General features: G+C 37.3%; 1 protein-coding gene across 3 annotated transcripts in view; it reads right to left on the bottom strand.

The window, feature by feature from the left end:
• The window catches only part of kdm6a (lysine (K)-specific demethylase 6A), a 236,360-nt gene that overhangs the window by 51,013 nt on the left and 159,345 nt on the right, over positions 1 to 26,002 (bottom strand). For 2 of the 3 annotated variants that reach the window (XM_043700865.1, XM_043700863.1), the window contains exons 10-18: positions 25,290 to 25,416; positions 21,419 to 21,517; positions 21,078 to 21,297; positions 17,219 to 17,353; positions 16,490 to 16,639; positions 15,211 to 15,306; positions 12,950 to 13,057; positions 11,023 to 11,433; positions 4,610 to 5,397 (exon numbers count right to left, since the gene is read on the bottom strand). In XM_043700865.1, the coding sequence (XP_043556800.1) occupies positions 4,610 to 5,397; positions 11,023 to 11,433; positions 12,950 to 13,057; positions 15,211 to 15,306; positions 16,490 to 16,639; positions 17,219 to 17,353; positions 21,078 to 21,297; positions 21,419 to 21,517; positions 25,290 to 25,416 (2,134 nt within the window). The remainder of the gene's footprint in view (positions 1 to 4,609; positions 5,398 to 11,022; positions 11,434 to 12,949; positions 13,058 to 15,210; positions 15,307 to 16,489; positions 16,640 to 17,218; positions 17,354 to 21,077; positions 21,298 to 21,418; positions 21,518 to 25,289; positions 25,417 to 26,002) is intronic. The other variant, XM_043700864.1, reaches the window with a different exon arrangement.

Below are 26,002 nucleotides of genomic sequence, written 5' to 3'. Positions count from 1 at the left end.
GGAAATGGTCTTGAATTTTAGGTCTGAATTTTAAGTTTAAATTTGCAAGTAGCAATTCCCCAATATGAACATTCATCAACTTGAAGAGCAAACAAATTTAAACTTTGCAAACCCAATTTGATAACCGAAATGGTAAGGTTAATAACCTACATATAAATTTTAATCAATTACTGTCTCTGACAGGGGTAATTGTAAATGCTTTTCACCAATTTAGAAATATATTATATGAAAATTGTATTGAAGCTTATTAATAAAAAGTGCATTTGGCAGCACTGTAATAAACAACAAAACCTCCTGATCAAACAAAACAAATGTGTCAAATATCTTTTAATAACTTTCATGAAATCCACAGCAGGGATTTCACAAATGTTGAAAAGTTAAATATACAATTTATGGTTCAACAGAGGCAGTTACAGCCTCCCCATCACCCTAGTGCTTCAAAAGCCACGGACAATGAAAAAAAACTGTTAAATTAAACTGCAATTAAAATAGAATTGTGGTGTCTCTAACCCAGAAAAATAGGCAGCTATGTTCTGAGCCATCATACACTAATTGAAAAGAAAACCACCTTAACCACATCATCATGTTAAGGATGAAGCAGAGGACTTCCAGTGTACGTTCAAATGGGTAATTTCAGTGTGGGAAGATATTGCTAATCAGACCATTTGACTGTTACAAAAAGGGCAATGAATACCTTTTAAATTTTACATGTTCATACCTTCTGCATCATCAGACAAAATTATAAAATGTTCTACCGAAAAATTTACAGCAAAATTAAATGGAATTTTGCTTTTGCAGATCAAAGAGAAAGCATGAATGATTTCCAGCTATAATTTCCCTTGTCTTTAATAAAATTAACAATATTAAAAGCAGTGATACAATATAGATGAAAAGCATTAGCAGACTATCCATTTAATTTTCACTGCTGAGAATTCTCAGCAGAAAATAGCAAAAAACAAAGGCAGGACCATTAAGAACTTAAATGCAGTACCAGAAGGTACTGTGAAAATAATCTGTTGTCCAATTTTCATGTGCAGTGGGAACAGAGGAACAAAGAGGAGAAAGGTTTCTTGTGGATTACTGCTGTACTACAGATATTACTGCAAAGGAATATTTTCAAACTTCAAAGTTTTACCATCATTTCCTAAACGTGGAATGGTTGGCTTCAAGTCCAACTGGCTGAAGTTCTCCCTACATACGATGTTCGACTGAAGGCACCTTGTTAAACAATTGCTTAGCCAGTTGGATACAGTTAAGTTGTCATCACAGCAGCATTTGATAGTTAATGACAAATACCTAGATAACTAATGGACATTCATTTAGGAAGCTGGCAAAATTGCAAGTGGATATAACAGTTCTAACTTGGAAATAAAACATTTGAAATGGAAACCATATGAGATTTAGTATGTAAAACATACTTGACAATTGAAAAATGGTCTGTGGAAGGTAGTGCCTAATGACTCTGGAACAAGTCCTAAGGTAAAGATGAACAAATGAGTGGACGAACTAATACCAATGAAAGCCAATGCAAATCAAAACGAACATAGGATTCTTTTAAAAAGCCTTATTGAACACATCAAATTGCTTAGAGTCAATTCTCATAAGGAACCAAACTTGAAATTCAACATATTGTTTGAATAGAATAACTTACTTATATGATTTAAGTGGATAAAACTAGTTATAAACTGTGTGAAACAAATTTAAGTCAGCAAGCTTTCATTTTATTAATGAACATACCAATTACTAAACTTCAAAGAATATTTCAGGTAATTATTAATCATGTCTCAAATTGTATTCTTTTGAAAAATATATTTAAGTTGGTCATTAACAACATGCAAAATAGATTTTATTTCTTTGAATGATCAGTTCAACTTCCGATTGCATAAATCCACCTTAAATTTGCTAGCCGATCAATTTCTATACTTCAATTATTTTTTTAAAAAGTAACTTGAAACACAGAAATTGCAAACTGTATAAATACAGAACTGTTCAACTTAAAAATCAATACTTACCTTTTTTAAAATTCACTGATTCAACCAATGTAACAGTAACCTGTATCAAGGTCCTACTTTTGCTATTTCATACAAATACCAGATACAGATTAATAAATTTGTCTCATTTTCCTGTTTAATATTTCTCAAACAGCTAATAATCCAGTTTAAAGGATTATTATAATTGAACTATAATTGGTCTTTATTTGCTGTGGTAATTTCCACATTTGAAACAGCATTGCCAAAACCACAAATTTTAAAAACCGTACACATCTGCTATTTTATCATCAAGCAATCCATCGCTTTTTACAAAGAAAAATTTGTAGCTTTTTGGACAAGAGAAAATTACAGCTTTCAATTCTAGGTTAACCCAATATAGAATTCCTCAAAACAGAAGTTTTCAAAAAGAGAGTTCCCAGCTTCACTGGAAGAGAGGTGGTCTGGAATTGGTCATCTGCAGGAAGAGGCATAAAACATCTAACTTACTATCAGATTCAAGTAAAATCTCAAAATAACTATCTATCCAGATTTCTGTGAACTTATTTTTCATTCCGAACATGCATCAGTACATAACTCCTGGTAGCTGCACGATGAAGAAAAATTCATTGTGCACGATGAAGAAAAATTCTACATAAATGCAACCGAAGAATTGTTTCACATTTACCTCATGTTATATACTGTTTCCAATAGAAAAAAATCTTTGTTTATCTTTTGATTTGATAAGGGTTTTACAACGTACATAAACTGCAGACTACTTCGAAGCCCTTCAGGTAACAGATCTGCAATAAATTTTCTTTACCATATGACAAAAATCCAAGAATTCCTTTCTCCCAGTACAGAGAAAATACATATTTAAGAAAAGTTGCCTGAGTTACACCATCTTACTTCTATAAATCTTGACATTAGGCCAATAATATCACCAAAACATCAACACTCTTAATTCAGTTATTTTAGTGATTAAAAAAAACTAGAAAAATACACACCAAGGTTTCTCGAGTTGCACAAGATTCTATCTATTCTACAAGACTGCCAAAAGTCAAGTTAGCACATTCTGCACTCAGTGACGATTAAACAAAATGATGAAAAAATAAAGAACTGCAGGTGCTGGAAACCAGAACCAAAAACAGTAATTGTTGGAAAAACACAGCATGTCTTCTGAAGAAATGTCACTGCAGTCAAAACGTCGCACTTCTTTCTCTCCACAGATGCCGGCAGTCCTATTAAGGTTTTCCAGCAATTTCTGTGATGAAAAAATGGATGAGGTTGATAAGAAAACAAAATGTAAAACCAAAGAGCATAGGGAAAAGGAAGAGCAACCTGGGTGAAACTGCAGGGAAGTTTGTGCTTAAATGAAATAGTTTCATTTTGGTTCGTCAGGAGGAGGAAAGAATCTAGCTGCATTAAAGTGAAATATCTCTAATTCACAGTTCCGCCAGTTTCAGTAAAATAAAATGCTTTTGTTGAAGAAAACATTTAGGCATTTTCAAAAAAATATAGGTAAATACATCTCAACCAAAGACATGCAGCATCACTTCATCTCCTCCACCAGATGCTTGATCCTGTTCTACCTTATCTGGTTAAGTGTAATCTGGTTCGGAAGAAATCACTTGCTTACTCATCTGCCTCTGCAACAAAAACAAATCTACAAATGACATCGACAAACATTCCTCTGCTCCCACAAAGCAAACAAAAAAAGGAGTGGGGAATCTGGCTCCAATTACTAAGTCAACTAAAGCAGTTGCTTTGAGAGTTATTTGTTGCCAATCTGGCGTACAGCTCATCCCCAATTAAAAGCTTATTGGCCAACAATTGCTGCTGGTATGCCATTGGTGGCAACAGGTGGGATCATGCAGGACAATATCAAAACCTGTACTGGATTCCAAATAGGCAAAGCAAACTATCATGGTGGGGTAAATGGATGTCAGAGAAGGTTGAAACTATGTTCAAAGTCAGAAAAGTCATATTCCTTTTCTTGGAAATTTCCACAACTTCTCCAAGGTTTTCACAACCCTTTGACTTTTACTTACAATGATAACATTGATATAATGACACAGTTAAAGTTATTGAAGAATTTTGGTGGAGAAAGAGGTTTCTGGGGAGACTTGATAGAACTAAAATGCAACAACACAACTAAAAATATTGTGAGCCACTGACAAACTCCTGAAGAGGTAGTTCTGTCAGTAACTGTGAGCTAGAGCAAACATACCAATTTGGTAGCAACTACACACTTTGTTTAACTACTGCTATCACTAGCCTACAAGCTTTCTCTACCTGCTAAGGAAGGTTTGTCAATGAAAACAAAAATGAAGTCATCAGCCATAAAATGTCAGACATACTTATGTAGCAATTTGTAATTTAAAGGGAGTGGCTTTACTAAAATTACCCTCTGTAGTAATTCCAATTATTTATCCACCAAATCTGCATGAGGTTGAATTGGGCAATTACACCATCGACACTTCAGATAATATTCAGTTTCAGCTTAATGCAGAGTTGATCCTTGCACCACTTACAATTTTAGATAGCTCTAAATCATCAGTTTAGCAGTAACAGTAATATTCAACATTTTCTGACAAAACCTCATTAGTTAAGACAGTATTTTTTTAAGTAAACAGAATTACCTGCATGCCTTTAGCACTTCTGACGAACTGGGGTATATAGAGACAGAGGCTGAAGATGCAACTTGAAGACTAGGTTTGTGAGCAGTTAATGGTGGGTCCATTTTACAGGGACTTTGAGAGTCCTCCCCTACACCTTTTCCATTGACCGTATGTCCCAGTCCACTCTGAGGGCTGTTAAGGCTGGTAACACTGTTAGCAGTAGTTTGTTCAGTGGATTTAGGAGATGGAGTTGCAGTAGAAATAGCTGAAGATGGTGAAGAGGCAACTGAATTCTCTGTCTTTGTGTGAACAGCTGGATGGATATTGTTAATTTTATCACAAGACACAGAACCCCCATTATTACTAGGTTTTCCCATCAACAAGGCAGAGAGCTGAGGATTGTCTGAACTAATTACACCTGGTGACTTGGACTCTCCACGACTTGAACTTGAAACAGCATTTGCTATAGCTTGATGGACATGATTAGGAAGTCCCTCTATGCTGGCAGTGCTGTTTGATGTCCCTCCAGAATGCCTGGTCGTCTCAGGCACTGTCGATGCAGTTTCTGAAGGCTTGCTCTCTTTGGTTAAGGTAATGCCTTGTTGTCCACCTGAGGTAGCAGTGTAAGAGGAGAGGTGATTGAGAGCAGCCCCCTGTGTTGTTAGTGAATTGTTAGGCATGGCAGGATGTCCAACCTGATTCTGAATACCAGTGCCAGCTGCCTGGAAATGCTGGGAATGCCCAGTGGAAGAGAGAGGTCGTTCACTATTAGGGCCTGCCGAATGTGAACTCTGACCTTTGTTCAGCCCCTGAAAGAAAAGCAGCACTTATTTAATGAAGCTTAACAATTTCCCTGCTTTTTAAGTGTCTCTAATGTAAAACTAAACCCAAGCACTTCAAGACAGGAGTGTGGAAATTCAAGGCAGAAAAAGAAATCACCAATGAATCGAACAGTGATGACAACCTTATTTGTAGACAAATGCGATTTTTTTCAGAAAGTAGTGAGATATGAGAAGGATAACTCAGAAAAGCAAGACACTTTAATCTAAATTCACTGCTTAAAATGGCAAGGACAAGAGAAAGCGAAAAAGTGAGGAAGGAGTATCAGCTTACAAAAGATGCCCAAAGTCAAGGAATAAAAATTCAGTCAAGGACGGGAGGAATGAGTGCATGGATGCGGATTTAAAGAGGGAACAGGATAGGACAGATCAATGGAAGTCATTACCAATTGAAATAATAGTTACGTAGGACAAAATGCATGCAACAGCAGAACTCTGACTAAGGTGAATTTTATGAAATGTGAAGAATAGGAAGTCAATAAAGCAAGCATTAAAGGCACACCATATTGAGTGGATTGTGGTATTTTTAAGGTTTTCAGCTGTGGAATGAAGCAGAGGTGTTCAATCCTAAGAGTGATTCTACTATCATGCCGGAGTTTCTTCACAGATCTACATTTGATTCCCTCAATTACGTGTGTTCCTTTGCAACATCAGAAGGCATGTGCAAGTTTATGATGAGCATGGGGATCTACTCCAGAAAAATTATATAGGAAGAGTGGTTCAGCTCAATAGGCTCTGGGGTGGAAATAGAAAATGGAATGAGTGACAACAGAACAGACTTGGTGGGCTGAAGATAATAGTTTTAGTCTATCTAATGTCAAATGTAAACAAAATTAAAATTCATCACAAGATGGAAATTTGAAATGATTGCCTGATAATACAGAAATACTTTACAAATGCAGTGTAAAGGGACAGAATAGTGTGTCGCTGGCATGTGGAAACTGGCCCTATGTCTGCAGCTAATGTGTCAGAGGCACAGCATGGCTGTGAGCTTCAATGAAAGTGATTTTCTGATTACCTTTGGATATGTAGGAGAATGGGTCAGCATGATAGCAGTTCCATGGAATTTGATAAGTTTTGGAGAAAATTATATGAACTCCTTGTTTTAATGCTCCCCTTTGAAAAAATTTTAAAATTTTTGCTTTTGTATGCCCTTTTGCCTGATATAAAAGTGCCATCGCTGGCTTTAAGATTCTTTACTTGTTGATCACATCTCACATAACTCATATGCTCAAGCAACTTGTGTAATAGCATCAGTGGAGCCCTCAGTGAACTTCTAGAGTTGCTGCCATTGTGTCTGCATGCTACAATCAAAAATCATCATCTTTAAAACTGTTCTCTCCTCAGATGGCATGGTAGCTCAATGGTTAGCACTGCTGCCTCACAGCGCCAGGGACCCGGGTTCGATTCCAGCCTCTGATGACTCTCTGTGCGGAATTTGCACATTCTCCCTGTGTCTGCATGTGTTTCCTCCAGGTGCTCCGGTTTCCTCCCACAATCCAAAGATGCGCAGGTCAAGTGAATTGGCTATGCTAAATTGTCCATAGCGTTCATGGATGCAAAGGGGTATATGTCAGGAGCAAATGTAGAGTAATAGGGTAGGGGAATGTGAGGCCTGCAGATGGTGGAGCATCAGAGTCGAGAGCGTGGTGCTGGAAAAGCGCAGCAGGTCAGGCAGCATCCAAGGAGGAGAATCAACGTTCTGGGCATAAGCCCTTCATCAGGATAATAGGGTAGGGGAATGGGTCAGGGTAGGTTACTCTTCAGAGGGTCAGTGTGGACTTGTTGGGCCTAATGGCCTGTTTCTGCACTGTAGGGATTTCTGTGATTCAGTCATTGGAGTAAACTTCATTTTAAAATTTTTTTTTGAAGTTTCTCTGCTGTTTGCACGCACAAAACTGAAAAACTGTTGTGAATGTAATTAGTTAAAACAAAAACACTGCTCAGTTGCTCAGGTACAATAATTCAGGTACTGTACCTGTCGCATAAATTTCTTTAAAGACATCTCTGCGAGCTAGGAATGCACAGTGCTGCACATGTATAGTGCAGCATTTCAACTCTGACATTGGTTTTTCAGGTAGAAATTATCAGAAATTCTTCTGTTTTAAAATTTGCTCATGGGCAATGGGCATCACTGGCCAGCATTTATTGCCTGTTCCACTGCAGTTCTTCTATTGTCAATAAATCAACTCTTATGGCTGACAAGGGATGATGCAACGTAATCACAAACAGATCATTTGTGTCTTCTGTTTGAAGTTACTTTAATGCTGAATGAAAGAAGCTGGATTGGAGAGATTTAAACGTAGTCACAAAAAAACAGAGACAAGTGGGCGGCACGGTGGCACAGTGGTAAGCACTGCTGCCTCACAGCGCCTGAGACCCGGGTTCAATTCCTGCCTCAGGCGACTGACTGTGTGGAGTTTGCACGTTCTCCCCGTGTCTGCGTGGGTTTCCTCCGGGTGCTCCGGTTTCCTCCCACAGTCCAAAGATGTGCAGGGTCAGGTGAATTGGCCATACTAAATCGCCCGTAGTGTTAGGTAAGGGGTAAATGTAGGGGTATGGGTGGGTTTCGCTTCAGCGGGTCGGTGTGGACTTGTTGGGCCGAAGGGCCTGTTTCCACAATGTAATATAATCTAAAAAAAAGAACAATTTAATTGACATTTAACAAAGTGGGTGGAGATGGGTGCTATTTGGCCAGGATGGAAGGATCAAGGTGATGATGATATCATGTTTTGAAGCAGAGATAGTGCCATGGAGAGGAAACCTTTCACAAGACCCAGTAGAAAGTTAGCTTACAAGAGGAGCTTGGGGGAAGGGGGTGGTAGAATAAAAAGGACTGAGTTTTCCATATAACCAGAAATGAGGGTGATAAATGCATAAACCTTCTACTTTCTAGTTCATTTAATAAATTGGACAGGTTACACAAATTATCAAACAGCAAAGCAAGAAGAAAGTGGCTTTGATAGGTCAATAGAATTACAGAAGTGTAACCGCTGTTTTTACAAACACAGTGCAGTGCTATTTTCAATATCTAAATACAATAAAGCTGCATTATTGCGTCAAGAGAAAATAACGATGGCTAAATTAAAAGAATTAAATTTTAAATCTATGGAATGTGAAGGTGTATTCTGGTAACAAAACATTTGTGTTGCAAGCATAAAGTGACAGTAATGGACATCACTGTAAATTACTGCACAGCAGCATTACCAAACAAAAGATTACATCAATCACAGAGATATTTAGACAGGTGACATAAAGTTTGACCAGAGAGACAGAGGGAGAGACAGAGGGAGAGACAGAGGGAGAGACAGAGGGAGAGACAGAGGGAGAGACAGAGGGAGAGACAGAGGGAGAGACATTTTTAGGGAGCAAATTCAGGAACTTTGAGCCTGGACAGCTGAAAGCATACAGCACTTCAAAATAAAAAGTGTGCAAGAGGTTAGAATTGGAGAAGTGCAGAGAACTCGGAAGGTTGCAATGTTGGTTGAGGTTACAAAGCAAAGCAATGAAATAGGAAGCAGTGAGCAATTTGAAAATAAAGGGTGAAAACCTGAATGCTGATGGACTGGGTAACAGTGAGGTGATAAATAAACAGAAATTGTATGAATTAGGATTTGGGCACCAGAGGTTTGGATAAGCTCAAGTTTATGGGGAAATGGAAAGTAAAAGCCATCCAGAAGAATAAAACTCTTGGTAACAAAGACACAAATAGAATCTACCAGTGAAGTGGAAGACTGGAATCAAATATAAAAATGTCCAAAATAATCAAATCGAGGGAACTTCTGTCCCTTTTGAAAAACTTCCTAAGCCCTATTTCAAACTGTTTTTGAAATAGTCTAAGTTAAAATATTTGCTTTCGAAGAGTGAAAATGATCATGCTGCTGCATAAGAAAAAAATTAGGTTTGGGTAAACAACGAAATAATCCTTTCGTCCGTTCAAGAGAAAATTTGTTCCGCAAAGAAAATCGGAGGCTAAGCATTACACTAGCCACATGACAATAGGTTTTAATGTGTATTACAATATAAAGTTAACTAAACATAGCACTTCAATAATATTACTTTATCCAAATATAACAAATCAACATAAGAAAATAAAAGTAGCACTGAACCTGTAGCACTGTTCAAGATAGTCACTGTTAATTCTCTGACTCAACTCCGTTTCATGTTCACTCCACATATTCCCAAATCTCTAAGAGCTTGATTCAGTCTTTAACAGACTCAACCAGAGAGCACCCACGTCTTAAGTAGAAAATTTCATAAATTGTCAACGGGTTTGTGCAAAGAAATTTCTAATCTCTACATTAAATGACTGACTCCTCACCCTGAAACAATGTGCCTCTACCACCTCCAACAGTCTTTCCAGATTCCAGATCCAGAAAAAAAAATTATTTGTATGTCAAACCCCTTCAGCATGCACAAGCTTCAATGAAATCACCCTATTCTTCTAAATGCTTGAGAATATCAGGTAAATTGACTCAGTATTTTAGCACTCTTTTAGGAATCAATTTAGTGAACCTTCACTGTGCCACTTTAAAAGCAATTACATCTTTTTTTTTGAGATGGAAAGGAAAACTGAACACAATATTCAGGTGCTGAAAAAGGTGTTGCTGGAAAAGCGCAGCAGGTCAGGCAGCATCCAAGGAGCAGGAGAATCGACGTTTCGGGCATAAGCCCTTCTTCAGGAATCAATGCCCGAAACGTCGATTTGCCTGCTCCTTGGATGCTGCCTGACCTGCTGCGCTTTTCCAGCAACACATTTTTCAGCTCTGAGCTCCAGCATCTGCAGTCCTCACTTTCTCCTACAATATTCAGGTGCATTGTCACAAGAGTTCTATATTTTTATAGCAAAACTTACTTTTGTTCTGTAATACCCTTGTAACAAAGGATAATTTTCTTCCAAACTATTTGATGTAGCTGAATATTAACTCTGTCCTCTGACTTCAGCTTGTATCCTTTCTACTGTTATCAGTAACCTTGGAAATCTGTACATTAGTTTCCATCTGATATTTTGTCGTCAACTCACTTCATCTGGATATATTCTTTTGAAGCCTCTTTTCACCCTCCTCAGTTTATATCCCTGTCTAGGTTTGCATCATCAGCAAGCTTGAACACAATACTCTCGGTTGTTTTCTAAACAGCCGAGGTCTCAGCACTTATCCTAGCTGCATTCCACTGGTTCCATTTTCCCAATTTGATAAATACCCTGTAACTCCAAATTCTCAATATGTATCTGCCGAGCCCTTCAGAATGCACATGCTTCAATAAAGTTACCTCATTCTTCTAGATACGAGAGAATATAGACTTAATTCAGTCTGCTAAATTATGCTCTATTCATGCTTGTATACTACCATGAACTCCACGAACACAGCAAATATTCAGGCACAGCATAATAAACATTTGGCATGGCATCCTTTGTCTGGTCCCCTTCATCTATCCAACTAGTTTGAGCTGTAAAAAATTTGATAACTTTGTCAAGTGTTTACAAAACTAGACCACCATTAAACTGAGTTACAAGCCTTAGAGTGTGAGATTACCTCAAATTAGTAACTAAACAAAGAAAGATTCAATTTTAAAACTGCTTCTGCAATTACTTACCTGAGTGGAGTTAACAAGTTGGTTTTTCCACGGCTCCTCTGCGCTGCTGGTCAGGTTTGTGCGGTTATGAGGTAGAGTTAGTGCGTTTTGCTGCAGGTAAGGCACATTTCCATTGCTTCCATTTCCTGTTACATGATTATTGCCTATAGAGATAGTGTCTGTATTACCCAGCATTCCCATAGTGCTGCATGTTACTGGACCTCGAGATGGTTCAGCAGGAAAAGGTCCATTAGCCATTAGCTGTCCAGAAGGAACAGGACGGATTCCAGACTGAACACCACGATCAGGCACTCTGGTTAGAGTGACATGAGGCTGCTGACCAGAAAGAGAGTTTGTAGGCAGTGATGATCCAAGCGTTGGCCCATTAGGAATTCCTGTAGGCCGTACCTGTGCAACTGTTGCCTGTCTCATCTGAATAAATCAAAAAAAAAGCAAAGTTAATTATTTCAACTCCAGATTTTACAGTTATCTTCACTGCACAAAAATATTTTGCATAAATACAATGCAATATTTAGCTATTAGTCACTTCAAACTCAATTTCTAAGGTTACCGGAAGTGACAAACTCAAAAAATCCAAAGTGCGGCTTAATTTCTTAATAACAGATAATTATTTTTAGGGACTGAAAAATGAGGATGGGAAGGAAGCGAACAAACATCATTTTTTGAAAAGAAATACACATTAACCATTGACATTAAGAATATTAAAAGCACTTTTTGAAAAACTAAACAGTCAGAAGTTGTAATTAGGCACTATGGATTAAGTCCCTCGAACTGCGCAAATTAGTTCAGCACGTGTTCTCAAGAACTGTTGGCAATATTCTTTTAGTTAAAGCACATCCATTGTGTAATGTAACCATATTTTTACGGCAAAATGGGAGGAATTTCTAACCTATATCAAATACAATTATTCAGTAACAAAATAAAAACCTAGAAGCTGAAAAGACTGGTGAAAAAGCAGAAGAGGGAACAGTTCATATACTTTTGGCCATTTCTTATTAATACCAACTTTTGACATAACCATGGCAGCTTTAAAAACTTAACAGTCTATGCCTGTACCCTACAGATTCTGTTTCAGTGAAGCTAATATTCTTCTCGCATTAATTTTCTCTTTAACCAGCAATGCTACTTGCCCTTTGTCTGTCCTTCCTAAAACTGAATATTCCTGGATATTCAGTTTCCATCCCTGGTCACTATGCAACCATGTCGCTGTAATTCCAACTATATCATACCAGTTTATAATGCATTTGCACACAATTAATTTATCCACTTTATTGTGAATGCACCACACATCAAGACCCAAGGCCTTTAAGGTTGGTCTTTTTCACATTCTTAGCCCTGTTATTTTACAATGTGACCTTGCTTGATTCTTGCTCTCAAAATCTCTTTCTTTCATTTTTCGTTTCCCATTTTCTCTTTTGCTTTTGCCCTGGATTCCCCTATTCTGTCTCCCTATACAATTTCATCACCCCCTGCCCTTTTATTCAAAATACTCCAGTTAGTTCCAGTCCTGCCCAGCTGCAACCTCCCCCAGCTTGTATTGGTCCCACCGCCCAGAAATCTGAAACTGTCCCTTTCCTACCACCACCTCAGCACATACTCATCTGATAGATCCTGTTATTTCTATTCTAACGAGCACATGGTACTAACAGCAGTCATGAAGTTGCTATCTTGCGTTTACAATAGGTGTTTTAAGAAAGTTAAAACACAAAACCATGACAAAGAATGAAAGTAATAGGAAGTAAGCAAACTTGATGCTCTCATTTAAATTTTGTCAAAGGTTAACATTAGAATAATAAACCTACTTTGGAGATCCAAATGGTCTTTTGACTAGATCAGCATTTAAGCATTTTTTGACCAGCATTAATAAAACAGTTCTATGCACAAGATCATATAAATCCCTTTCCCAAAGAGTAGTATATGCTCTTACCTGCTGCTGGTGCTGTCGCATCAAGGCAAACTGTCCCTCAAGCTGTTCCAGCATTTGAAGCTGAAGCTGATTCAGGTTCTTTCTATTTGCACGCAACTGTTCCAAAAACTGGAAAATTTATAGTGCTTAGAAACACTGGAAGACCGAGACTCAAACATGATTCTGTTTTATGTTGACTAAGTAAACTACTGATATTTATTTATTGATACTGTTGTGAAGAAACTTCATTACTTTTGTTTTAGGTTTAAGGTTTAAAGGATATCGGATAGTGAGTTCATTTCAAAAGTCTGAGGTTATACCTGGACCAACTGAAAGGACACATTGGAACATTATTTTGAAAGACACTTCTTGAAAGTCTGATCGCTTAAGCTAAATGCTTGGACTAATTTACTGGAAAACACATGCCTGGGTTTTTGGTTGTTAAGGGCTAGCTTTTGCTTTGGATAATGTTTGACATTCAGTTAGGGTGAAGTCTGCTGAGTGAGAAGCTCCACTGGTCTTCCTCTGCCTTTCTGGGAAAAGCCTTTTGGTCTGACGAAGGAGTAGCATTCTGAAAGCTTGTAATTTCAAATAAACCTGTTGGACTGTAACCTGATGTCATGCAACTTCTAACAATGTCTACCCCAGTCCAACAGCAGCACTTTCATACCACTCTATTCAGGCCTCTCAGTATTCTGAAAGAATCAATCAGATCTGCCCTCATCCTTTGAGACGCCATCAAGTACAGATCCATAGTCCTCAACTGCTCCACATGACTAGCTCTTTATCCCTAGGATTATTCTCATTAACCTCCTCTGAGCCCCCTCCAATGCCAGCACATCCTTCTTTAGATTCAGGGCCCAAAACTGATTATAATATTCCAAACGTGATCTGACAAAAGCCTTGTGTTTTCAAATCTAACTCACAACCTGTGCCACAAACAAACTGGCTTAAGGTCAAACATGTCAAAGACTAAATGTATGGTTTAAAGAATGTGTGGGATACACAAGCTTCCATTCATGGCAGCAGCACAGGGGAAAGGTGGTGCTTTGGTCTCAAATGGGTTGCGCTGCAATTGGACAGGGAACAATTTTACAACTAGATTGTAAATTGGTCTTCAAACTAAAGAGAAATGGTCCAAGTGAATAGAAGTGGGACGAACTGCCATTACTAAAAAAAATATGACTGTATAGAGACCAACACGGAGAGCTAAATATTCCAGGTCACCTGAAGTTTTAAATTTTATACAAAATGGAAGACAGACCCCCAATAACAAAACATGCTTCAAGGTCAGAAGAGAAAATAAAAAAATCCAGATTCAGAATAGCAGGAAGTAGAATCACGCAAGCTGTGATAAGAAATAATCACTGGTGGGAGTGATTCACAAGTTTCCAACAGCATGTTATGGTTAGACTTGAGAATTAATCAAGAAATAAGAGGATTACAGATTTCATTTCTACATGTTAGATAAGTCAAATAAGCAAAATGTTTCTGTTCATAAAATGCATTGAGACAGAGAACAGGTACTTGAGCCAGCAATGGATACAGTATCCTTGAATTTTCAAAAGACTTTTGATAAAGTGTTAAATGAAAGGTTTTTACACTTGGCATAGAGGGGTGGAGTGGGGAGAAGTCTGTTATACTTCAGAAAACAGGGAGGAATAGGAGGACCATTATCAGGTCAAAGATGTTATTGCTGGAATGCTGCAAGGATCAGTGCTGGGACCTCAGTTATTTAGATTCTGTATCTGTGACTTAAATAAAGAGACCAAGTGTAATGTGTTCATCAAGATGATACAAAGTTAGGTAAGCAATTAAGTCGCTGAGAATTCTTATTTAGGGTTTACATTGTTGAAACTACTCGATTAGGATAAACATCCATCTGGCTCACTAATATCACTGAGTAAAGATAATATTGCCTAACTGTGACTCGACTCGCAATAAGGTTGCGACTCATCTGGCCTCTGAGATTAACTTGTAAGCCACTTGGATGAGCTCAAGAAGTTGGTTCAATGACAATTGGGAATGGCCTTACAAGTGAAGCCCAGAGCATCTGTGAAAGCATAGTTAAAAACTTAATCAAATATTACTTTGATATCAAGTTACTTTTGAAATCAGCTTTTCTGAACGTGCCTGAGCTAAGTCTATAAGATGATCTGGAGCTGAGTGTTCATGGTAGGATCAGTCTCTGCACTGGTGTACATGCTATTTGATAAATTTATGGAAACATGGAAACATTTAAAATCACTATACAATTAAAATATTATAATAAAGCCACTTACCTGTAATTTTTGAGACGTCAGGTACCATGATGGAACCTGTTGCTGCACTGGATGGTGTGGTGTGTGACCACCTGACCAGACATCTGGAGCATTTAGCTGAAAATAGAAAAATCAATGAACACTTCTGATTTCCAATTTAATTGCAGTTACAATTCTGCACCAAACATTGAACACAGCACTTATAAAAGCTAAGTACGGAAAACAACTGGACTAAATAAGGGAGTTTTCAACAACAAGTCTAAAATTTTATACTGAAGAGATATATTGGAAACCCTGAACAAACTTTGAAGGCCAGATTGCATAAATTATTGGATATATTGTCTACATAGATTTGCCAACAAACAAGACACTATTTTATAACAATTCATTAGAAGACTTATCTCACTTCCAAATACCACTCCTACTTTTGGCCTTCTACTTGTTAAAATTTGCAGCTATGTATCTTCTCAATCACACCCTCAGCACCATTTTGTTGCCCCTATCACTATCTAAGCCCTTATTTTCTTCCTCCCTAGTTCATCCTCTTGGTACACTTTGCTTTCACTTGTTCAAATCCAAAGGTTACGAATTCAATCATCTGATACATAACTGGTTTCGTCTAGACTTGATCAGGCCACGTCAAATACCAGTTAGGCCATATCCTTCTCTGCTCATTATTCCAGCAACACCTTGCAATGTAAAATAACCCCAATAATCCCTTCACTACAAGCAATCCTTTAAATCCACCACCTCTCCACCACCCAAAAAATAAGTGATTGGGGTGCTTATGGGCTCTGTCATAATAACGGAATCTTTCTATTCAGCGATCTCTGACACATTCTTCCCTTCCCACACCCACTAAGCAAAGATTCCAAGGTCCTTACCTTCTGTAGCCCTAAGCCACATCTTTCTTTGCTTTCTCTACCATTAGGAAAAAATGTGCTTTATATCAACAGGTCATAAATTTTTCAAATTATTTTAAATTGTCTTAAATGGAAGTGCAAGATCCTTTCATCATAGAGGCCATTTTGCCAATTCTTGTAAAAAAAAACGTTTTCACAATACACGTAGCATACAGAACTATTCTTAAAAATATCCACAAAAGGTACATATTTCACATTCAGAGTACATTTTACATTCAATATATGTAATATTGGCTGTTTTAAATCTCTCAACATTTACTTATTCAAAAGCATTTATTTCAAAAGCTCAAATTTTCTTCTAGTTCCCCTTTCATTTGAATGCTAAGAGAATCTTGCTGTCCTTAAAGGACTAAAACAGAACCAAGTCGAATTACTACCTTAGTAGGACTGGACATCCTTTTCCTTTTAGCAGAACTGGAGAGATCATCTACTTGGTTAGAAGGAACCATGTGTAGTGGTAAGGACTGCTGTGGCTGCTGACTGAGGCCTACTAATGGTTCATTACTGTGATGGTGAAGTTTACAAGCCTACATACAAAAGAAGAGCATTGGAATAAAATTATTTAGGAAACACACCCATGTACTTTCAATTTTTTTCCTTTCTGCTTTTGATTCCCCATTGGCGTGCATTTGTGCAGCAGTAATCATAGGATATATTTTTCACCAGCTGAACAATGACTAAGTGTTATTTTGACTAAAATTTATTTTCATTTTTGTCAGAGTTGAGTACCAAGGAAAAAAAAAGTCAGAGCAGATCTGGGCAATCGTTGTAGTAGTTAACTATCAACACAGCTTTATGTACAAATAGTGCAAAGTACAGGTATTGCATAAAATTGGATGGTTCAACATTTACTTTGCAACAGCTTGAGAAATCACCAGTTTTGATCTCAACAGCTCGAGGATCTTTTAAAATATTTTGGTAGATAATCTCAATGCCCCAAATAGTTGTAATTCCATGAACATATTTCTTCAAATCCTACCAGTGATGAGTTTTGCGTAGTTACTATTTGGTGTGCATGTGTGTAAATGTATTAGCCACTAAAAAAGTACCTTTAAAACTATAAAGCTAAAATGCTTAAGTACAATTGAGGTACAAATAATTTTCACCTGCTGAGCTGAATTCATGGCACCCTGCCTGGAGGTAAGTTCTGCTGGGATTGGTAGGCTCCATGCCTCCTCAATACTGGGAAGCATTTTGGTTTTACTTTGTAGGCTACCTTGTGGAAGGTTGCACAACTGGGCCTGTAAAAAGTATGTGATGCGATTATGTAAATGAAAGCTAACTGATCAGTCATACAAACCACCTAATTGCTCAACAATCATGTAACATTTGTGGCTTTATGATCATACTAAAATTGCAGTTAAACTTGTGATAGAACACATTTGTGTGAAGTCTGAGCAAATTTCTCATGTTTAATTTGTTATTTTCCATTGTGTGCAGTGAAAATAAATCAGTTAAAATCAGAACAAAACTAATGTTAACTATTATACAATATATTTTATACAAATATGATTTAGAATTTAAAATGCAACAATTTTCTCCTAGTAATAAAGGTACATTATAGTGAATAAATCCTCCAGGGATGGACAGTGTCATTAGTATCTTTGTCATATCCTCCTGTTCAATTCTACTTGAATTTAATATTAAACTAAATGTACAATTAAAAGTCTTTCAAAGCTGCAGTTTCCTTTTAGTTGACTTAAGTAGATTTCATATTTTTAAAACACCAATCTACTTAAAATGCTAAACAAATCCTAATGCATTTCCATGTAACCAAAAAAAAAGTGAAGCAAGCACTGACAAGAGTAGAAATCCCAATTATATGTTTCTCACATCCTACTCACGCTTTAGAGCTGAAATCACAATAGCTGAACTGCAGTCAAGTAAGTGATCCAAATTGTACTACTCAGACTAAAGAACACCGAATAGATTCAAGGAGTTTGAGCGAATGTGCAGAGAAAAAAAGTGAAGAGAAACTGAAAAACAAAAAGTATCATGGGATATAGATTCAAAACAGTACAAGAAAGTGGAGAGAGTCAAAAAATGATTTCAATAAGGGCCAAAATTAAATTACTAACAAGTGCAAGTGTTTGTTTTTCCAAAGAGCTGCTGGCCTATGACTAGGTGCTTTTCTTGGATATTTACACTTAATATATTTTACACTCTCAGCAGTAATATCTTGTATCAAAATGCTTAAACCTAACAGGAGAACGTAGCCTTTGTTTATACATTATAAATAGGACGTTACCTTAGTAGAAAATACAGGGACAAAAAGCTGGTTATAAGACTCTAGATGCAATTTTTAACGGGAGAGGGAGAGAAAAGAGAAAATTTTCAGGCGATAACAAAAGAAAATTTCCAAGTTAAAATAGCTACAGAATGAGTGGGTTAGGGAAAAAGTAATTTACACACAACCACACAGAATAGGATTCACTAACATCGTTAAAACAAAACGTTCACTTTTTTAAAAAAAAATGTAAGCAAAACATTTGAAGCAGAGAAAGATAGGGAAGAAACAGGATAGAAGTATTAATTTTGCCGAACAGTGAGTCAAATGGCTTTTCAGTATGCTGCAAATTTTCCATTATTCTTTGACGCATTCAAAATAAACAATATTTAGCAGTTGTGTTTTTGAAGGCAGTTAAGATACACCTATTACTCAGAAAAAAAGTTGTAATGACACAATTCAAAATCATTTAGTGTCAAATACATTATGATATACAATTATGAACAGCAGATCACGATTAAGTGCAATGTGATTTAATGGTAAAAGCATTGTTTGGTGCTTTACTATGGCATGCAGGATAGAATATCCTAAGTTTGTTCCGTACAGAGTTAGCTCAGTTCAGAAGGAACAACAGTATCTTACTAGCAAGATTTGGGGTGGGGGTGAGGGGGGGTTGGGATTTGGGTCCAGTGACCCGTCGTCAGAATTTAATCAGTTCTGACCCAAAACATTAACTCTGATTTCTCTCCTCAGATGTTACCAGACTTAAGATTTTCCAGCAATTTTTGCTTTAGTTTCTGATCTCCAGGATCTGTAATTATTTCGGTTTTTTAGCTGATATTTCTTCTGGCGTCACACTGTGCCAGATGAGAAGGTTGAGCAGCTGACTGGATCAGTGGCAGCATGTGAAGCTTGAGTAGTAGCAATAACTGAAACCCAATTAACAGAGTGCAAATTGTAAAATGATTTTATTGTTTCTATTCTCAATCTCCGCTCTGTTCGTGAAGGAACTGACTGATGTAGGGGTATGCAACTGGTTCTGCAACTGCCAGCAACCATCCAGAAGAATTGCTAAACTACTCAGTTAGCTCGATCAATGAGATTTAGAATATGTTTTCAGAAGTCATTGTATCCAAGCAATCTCATCCTCATCTTATAACCAACAAATTTCTGATATTGGTTAGTGAACTGTTCTAGTCAGCAGATAGCTCCAGCTAACATTCCAGTTGTAACCAGTTATCTCAGAAAAGAACACAATTTTGGAACGACAAATCAGGGCAGCACCGACACACTTAATGGTAAGGACCTGGGGAATGTTGCTGAACAAACAGATCTTGGAGTGCAGGTTCATAAGTCTTTGAAAGTGGAGTCATGGGTAGATAGAACAGTGAAGGCAGCGACTGGTATGCTTTCCTTTATTGGTCAGAGCATTAGATATAGGAGTTGGGAGGTCATGTTGCGGCTGTACAGGACATTGGTTAGGTCACTTTTGGAATACTGCAAGCAATTCTGGTCTCCCTGCTATAGGATGGATGTTGTGAATCTTGAAAGGGTTCAGAAAAGATTTATAAGGATGTTGCCAAGATTGGCGGATTTGAGCTATGGGGAAAGACAGAATAGGCTGGTGCTGGTTTCCATGGAGCGTCAGAGACTGAGGGGTAACCTTGTAGAGATTTATAAAATCATAAGGGGCATGGATAGGATAAATAGACAAAGTCTTTTCCCTGGGGTGGAGGAGTCCAGAGCGAGAGGGCACAGGTTTAGGATGAGAGGGGAAAGATATAAAAGGGACCAAAGGGGCAACCTTTTCACACAGAGTGGTGCCTGTATGGAATGAGCTGCCATAGGAAGTGGTGGAGGCTGGTACAATCACAACATTTAAAAGGTATCTGGATGGCTATATGAACAGGAAGGGTTTAAGAGAGATATGGGTCAAGTGCTGGCAAATGAGATTAGATTAATTTAGGATATCTGGTTGGCATGGACGAATTGGACTGAAGGGTCTGGTTCCGTGCTGTACACCTGTGATTCTATAACTTCTTAAGTAATACCAAATACACTTTATTTTGTAGGCCATTTGAAGATGTTATATCAAATAGATCTGAAAATGTCCTCAAATTATGAAAGTCAAAAAGAAAGATACTGCAGCTTTAACAGAAGTGTTCAATGTCACTTGCATTAATGGCTTATGTAAAACACTGTGTAGGCAGGTAGGACTTAAAGAAAACCACAAGAGCTTTGCACTTAAGATACCATATAGCAGGTAATTTTGGCAAAAATGTTAAACAACACTTTCAGTAATTTTCCCTTCAAAAAAAAAAAGAGCTGAAGCAATGGAAAGCAGCTGACTGCTTTCTTCAGACCTCCATCTGAGGTTGAATATGATTTTAACAATGTAATTCATATAACCTGCTATGCAGTACTGCATAAAGCTAATTTGATTTAAATTTAAGGTTTTTTTTATTTAAAAATGGCAGTTGAGGTCATCTGTTATAATTTACTTACAATGCTTAAATTGCCCATTCAAATTATATTCCTTGGAATTCTGTCTGTAACTGATGTAAACCATGCTGTAGCTTTAAAAATATCTTTAATTATGTGCAATATATTTAGTTAATAACAAACCATTTAATTGTTGTCTACTCCAAAGATGTAAATCCTTTATATTGGTTAGAAATGACCCACTGAATTTTTTAAATGAATACTATATTTAGATAGCACACCCCAAACCACTGTACCTGCAAGTACTTTATCCTTGCTGTGAGTGCAGAACTATTACTACAATTTTTGCTCCTGGTTGCATTTATGTAACATTTAATTGCATCCTGAGGTTGATTGCAGGATTCATAGAGTGTTCCTAGGTCCATCCAGGCTGCAGCATGTCCATGGTCTAGCTGAACAGCACAGATATAGGCCTGTAAAGCATCCATTGGCTGGTTCTGTTGCTGATACAACACCCTAAAACAGTAAACAAAGTGGCAATCAGGATTGAATAGGTGCAGTAAGGTCATAAAGTAATATTTCCAGAGCACCCGTTTAATCTCTTGCCAATTAGTTTTAAGTATCTGCAATTTCTTACCCTATTGAACACCATGTATCAGCGCTCGCTTCTGATTTATCAATGGAATGCCTGTATGATAAGAAGGCATCCTGAACTTTGCCAATGCTTGAATAGCACCTGTAAAAAAGATAACTATATTTCAGAATACATATACACGATCAAATGTTATTTTGCAAATTTAAGTCTCCAGCTTTCAATGCATTGCAATCTACTCAAACACTTCGATCCAATCAAGATTAGCTTTGCATGCAGAGGAAACAAAAAAGATATTGTAATACCCAAGCTATAGGGAGTAACAGATGCACAAAGACATGGCTCATTTTAGATATGACCTCTACTTTGTTTCCACAAATGAAAATACTTAATGAAACATTTTCTTAGAAATACTGTTTCTTGGGAATTCGATCACTGTTGATAAAGTCAACAGTGCCCATCTTGACTTGCCTCATATTTTCATCTAGGAATGGTTTGATGAAATAATAGCTTGGTGGATCTCTTCAGTTAAGAGCCAACTAAATTGGGTGAGAGACTGATATCACAACATGGTCAGGCAGGGTAAGAAAGATTCACATTTACGTGCATATTTACGTAATAATTTGAACTATTTCACTGCTTAACACCATGGGCGACATTCAAAAAATGAATTCATGGTTACTTTGACATTTAAAAAATGAACTCAAATTTCCAAACCATTTTGGTTGCACAACTTAAGACAGGGACACTGTATTTTAGATAAAATATATTATTAGTTCAGCAGTATCACCATTACACTACTATAGCCAATGTAGGGGAAGGGCAATGGAGAATTGGAGTCAGAGAACTAAGAATTATTTCATTCAAATGATCATTCTTCTCCTGGCCTAATCTGTAAGCCTGAACGGAGTCGGTAATCAATTCTCAGTTCTTAAGAGCAACAATGAAGAGACAGCAAGTGGAGATATAATAAAATTAAATACCCAATGAGCCTCCAATTTGCACAGTCTGAAAGTACTGACAGGAAAGGGTCTTTGGTAGGTAGAGATTAAAATGTAAATAGGCAACAGCAAACTTGGGTACATTAATATTTTTATCCATTCCAATTTCACATAACAAAAAGTTAAGCAGAGGTGAGCAATGTTTGCTTCTATTTAGAACAAATTCTCAAGTCAAATCAACACTTTGATGACACTATATAAAGCATGGAAATAATTTTGTATAGCTGCCTTGCAAGTATTTACATACTGAAATTATTATGGCCATAACACGAGATGAACGAGCTTGAACTTACATTACTTACTTGTTAAACTAAAGCTTATAGCCTTTTAATTAAAAAGCAGAAACAGCATCATTCAATGCAATTCAGGAGTCGGGTTGCCAACTATCGAACACTTTCTGAAGGAGGGTCACAGGACCCAAAACATTAACTCTACTTGTCATCCACAGATCCTGCCAGACCTGCTGAATGCTTCCATCAATTTCTCATTTCCAGCATCAATTCTTCCAAATTAATATTTTCCTGCAGTTTCCATAAATTAAAGATAAATGTCCAGGAGACTGCTGCTAGCAACCTCAGAAATGTCAGCAGTATGAAGAAAAATGCTCCTGACCTTTTCCCTGGAATACTTTAACTTGTTAGCTATTTAAAAAAAACTGAAAGTTTGAGGAGAAAATCTGTTTGACGGATTGAAATTACCCAATTGTCCAAATTATTTTTAAACTGATCTGGAAAGGTACTCAGGTTGAAAATGAGTGTATTGTCAACCAATGGCAGGTATTTGCAGGTGAGATATCACTCATGAATCATACAATAAGTTCCAGAGTTAGCAATATATTCAGGATTGAAGTCACTTCTGACATGCACCAACATCAACTAGTCGTCTTAAACTTCTATCAGTTGGTTATCCTTGGAGGTACAGTACAACCCACAACAAGGCAAAGCTTAAGTAGTTTATATTAAAATCAAACAATTTTATAATTTTTCACTAACCAATGAAATGATGGAAGGTCTGTTTCCATGTTGTACATCTCAATGATTCTATGACTTGATGGCCCAGTTACATAGATCATTGTAATGTCATTAATTGCTGCAGAAAAGAGTCAGCAAGTACTGGTCTATATCTCAAATAAAAGGGTGAGGATTGTTCAAGTGAAGGGCGATACATAAATCTAACAAGAGAATTCAAGACTATACTGCAGCATAGGGTAAAGATGCAGAGAGTGACAGGAAGAGGCACATGAATACTTGCATGGTCTGGCTGGGCTGAATGGTTTATTTTTGGACTGTATATTTCATACACTTTTATATAAAATATACAATAGCCTTGCTGATTTTTGGATAATTCCACCATTTCCTTGTTGCTCACACCAATAGGCTTATGATTATCTTTAGAATTTCACTAAATTCTTTACAGGTATCAATTCCACCCAAACTTTTCCAAAATTACTTCATTTGAAGTCTGAGTGGAGATTGTTCAGCTTCGAGGCATATCATTCGGCTTTGTCACATCACATCATATAAGGCTATGGCTAAATCAGGCCAGATAAGAATAAGGTCAAAGATTTGTCTTGGGCAATCCTAATAAACATGGGTGAAAAATAAGAATCCCATAAGTTTGGGCTGTCAGCAGATAGTTTTGTAAAAGTTTATCAAGGGTATGCCCATTAGTGACAACTGTGGCCAAAGAGGATTTAATGTCCACAAAGAGTGGAAATGATGATGGTATTTCACAGGAACCCCAGGATCATTGCAGAATGATAAGCTGAAACAATTTATAACTGCGGTATAACAGTATTATTGATTACAGTACTGTACTGTTCCTTTTGTTCTGGGCTCATGGGGAACAGGGACAGTGGAGGAAGGATGGATGGGTTGGATGGCTAGCGGGCCTGAACGGAACTGGTCCATTGGTGGACCGGGGACTGGTGCGGGTGGTCAGTGATTTGTGAGCCCAGGCGAAACACATGTGCAAGCTAACTGCACAGACCTAGTGAAGGACTGTAATGCTTATCTTTTTAACTTTGTTCTCATTTTCCTAACCTACACTATGAACAACTGCAAGCAATGTAATTATTTTTCCCGTTTCTTTTTCCCTTTATCGCTGTATTTTGTACCCGAGATCAGTATGTAGGTACTTTGTACCCAAAATGGAACAGTGGTTCAGTGGTTAGCACTGCTGCCTGACAGCACCAAGGTTCCAGGTTCGATTCCAGCCTCGGGTGACTGTGTGGAGTCTGCACATTCTCCCAGTGTCTGCGTGGGTTTCCTCCCACAGTCCAAAGATGGGCAGGTTAGGTGAATTGGCCATGCTAAATTGCCTGTAGTGTTAGATGCATTAGTCAGCAGTAAACGTAGGGGTATGGGTCTGGGTGGATTGCTCTTCAGAGGGTCGGTGAGGACTTATTGGGCTGAAGGGCCTGTTTCCACACTGTAGGGAATCTAATCTAAATTTGGGGTGACATTGTAAACGTTTCACTGTCGTCCTGTACTTCCATACCTGAGTACACGTGACAATAAAGGATAGTCTATATTCTACTCTATAGACGCATTGCTAATTTCTATTAAGTACTGCACTTAAGAATCTCGAATGGCATAAGCTGGTTTCTGCCAGTCAAATGAACTTAATGCCGTTTGAATTACAAATTCAAGGAGGAATAGACCTTAACATCTTGGTTGAATTCATTCAAGGAACAAAAAGGAATTTGAAATAGAAGAAAAAAATAGCAATATAAAAATCAGAAAATATTGAAAATGCACAGATCAAAGAGGATCTGAAATGGAAAAATTATAAAATTCCATCTGAACTGGATTTAAGATGTGTTTTATTTTAAATGTGCAATTAGATTGAGGATACCAGACTCTTAAAATAACTGATTCAAAGCTAAACATTAGATCAACTAACTCTATACTTACCTGCCAAGGAAGTACCAAGACTGACCAGAGTTAGGGTCTGCCTCGAGAGATTTCTGGAGACATTGAATAGCAAGACTTTCCTTAGTTGTTTTGTCTCCTAGTGGCTCCACTGTGTGATGCATCCAGCCTGCAATACATGAACATTAACTAACTATATCCCTACTTCTGTTATAAACATAACATCAATTGCTACACATTTTAACAGTATTCATTCGGCTTTCATTTCAATACAATTTTCTGGTGGATGAGAAGTGATTAGTAATTTGAAACACTGTTATACCATCGCTCAAATTATTTTATGCATCAATTTCTTTCTTGAATGGAGAAATGTTATTTTGAAAAGAATATAGAAGAAACAATAATAAAATTACACTATTTGAACTACGCAACTTAAAAATATGTATGCTGCTTGATAAGGGCAACAATAAATGCAATTTTAATCTACTAAACTTTGTAAATTAATGAAAATTTAAACTCAAATGAATTCAATTAATTGTGCAATGAAATGTTATTGTCATAAGTATAGTGTGCATCATCCCTCCCTTAACACTTCAGCCTGCATTGTAAGCACAGGTTTTCAATTATGGTTCACATGCATGTGCTCTTAAATCGAATGGGAAACTCCAGTCAGATCAAATAAATTAAATCATATATGGCAAGTGATGCTTACTTATAACAGATTTTAGCTTCTGTAATTTAAAATGTATATGTTG

The sequence above is a fragment of the Chiloscyllium plagiosum genome, chromosome 12 (assembly GCF_004010195.1).
Source record: "Chiloscyllium plagiosum isolate BGI_BamShark_2017 chromosome 12, ASM401019v2, whole genome shotgun sequence".
In the NCBI taxonomy this organism is placed as follows: Eukaryota; Metazoa; Chordata; class Chondrichthyes; order Orectolobiformes; family Hemiscylliidae; genus Chiloscyllium; species Chiloscyllium plagiosum.
Note: the sequence above shows the minus strand (reverse complement) of the source record. Positions and strands in the feature narration are given on the sequence as shown.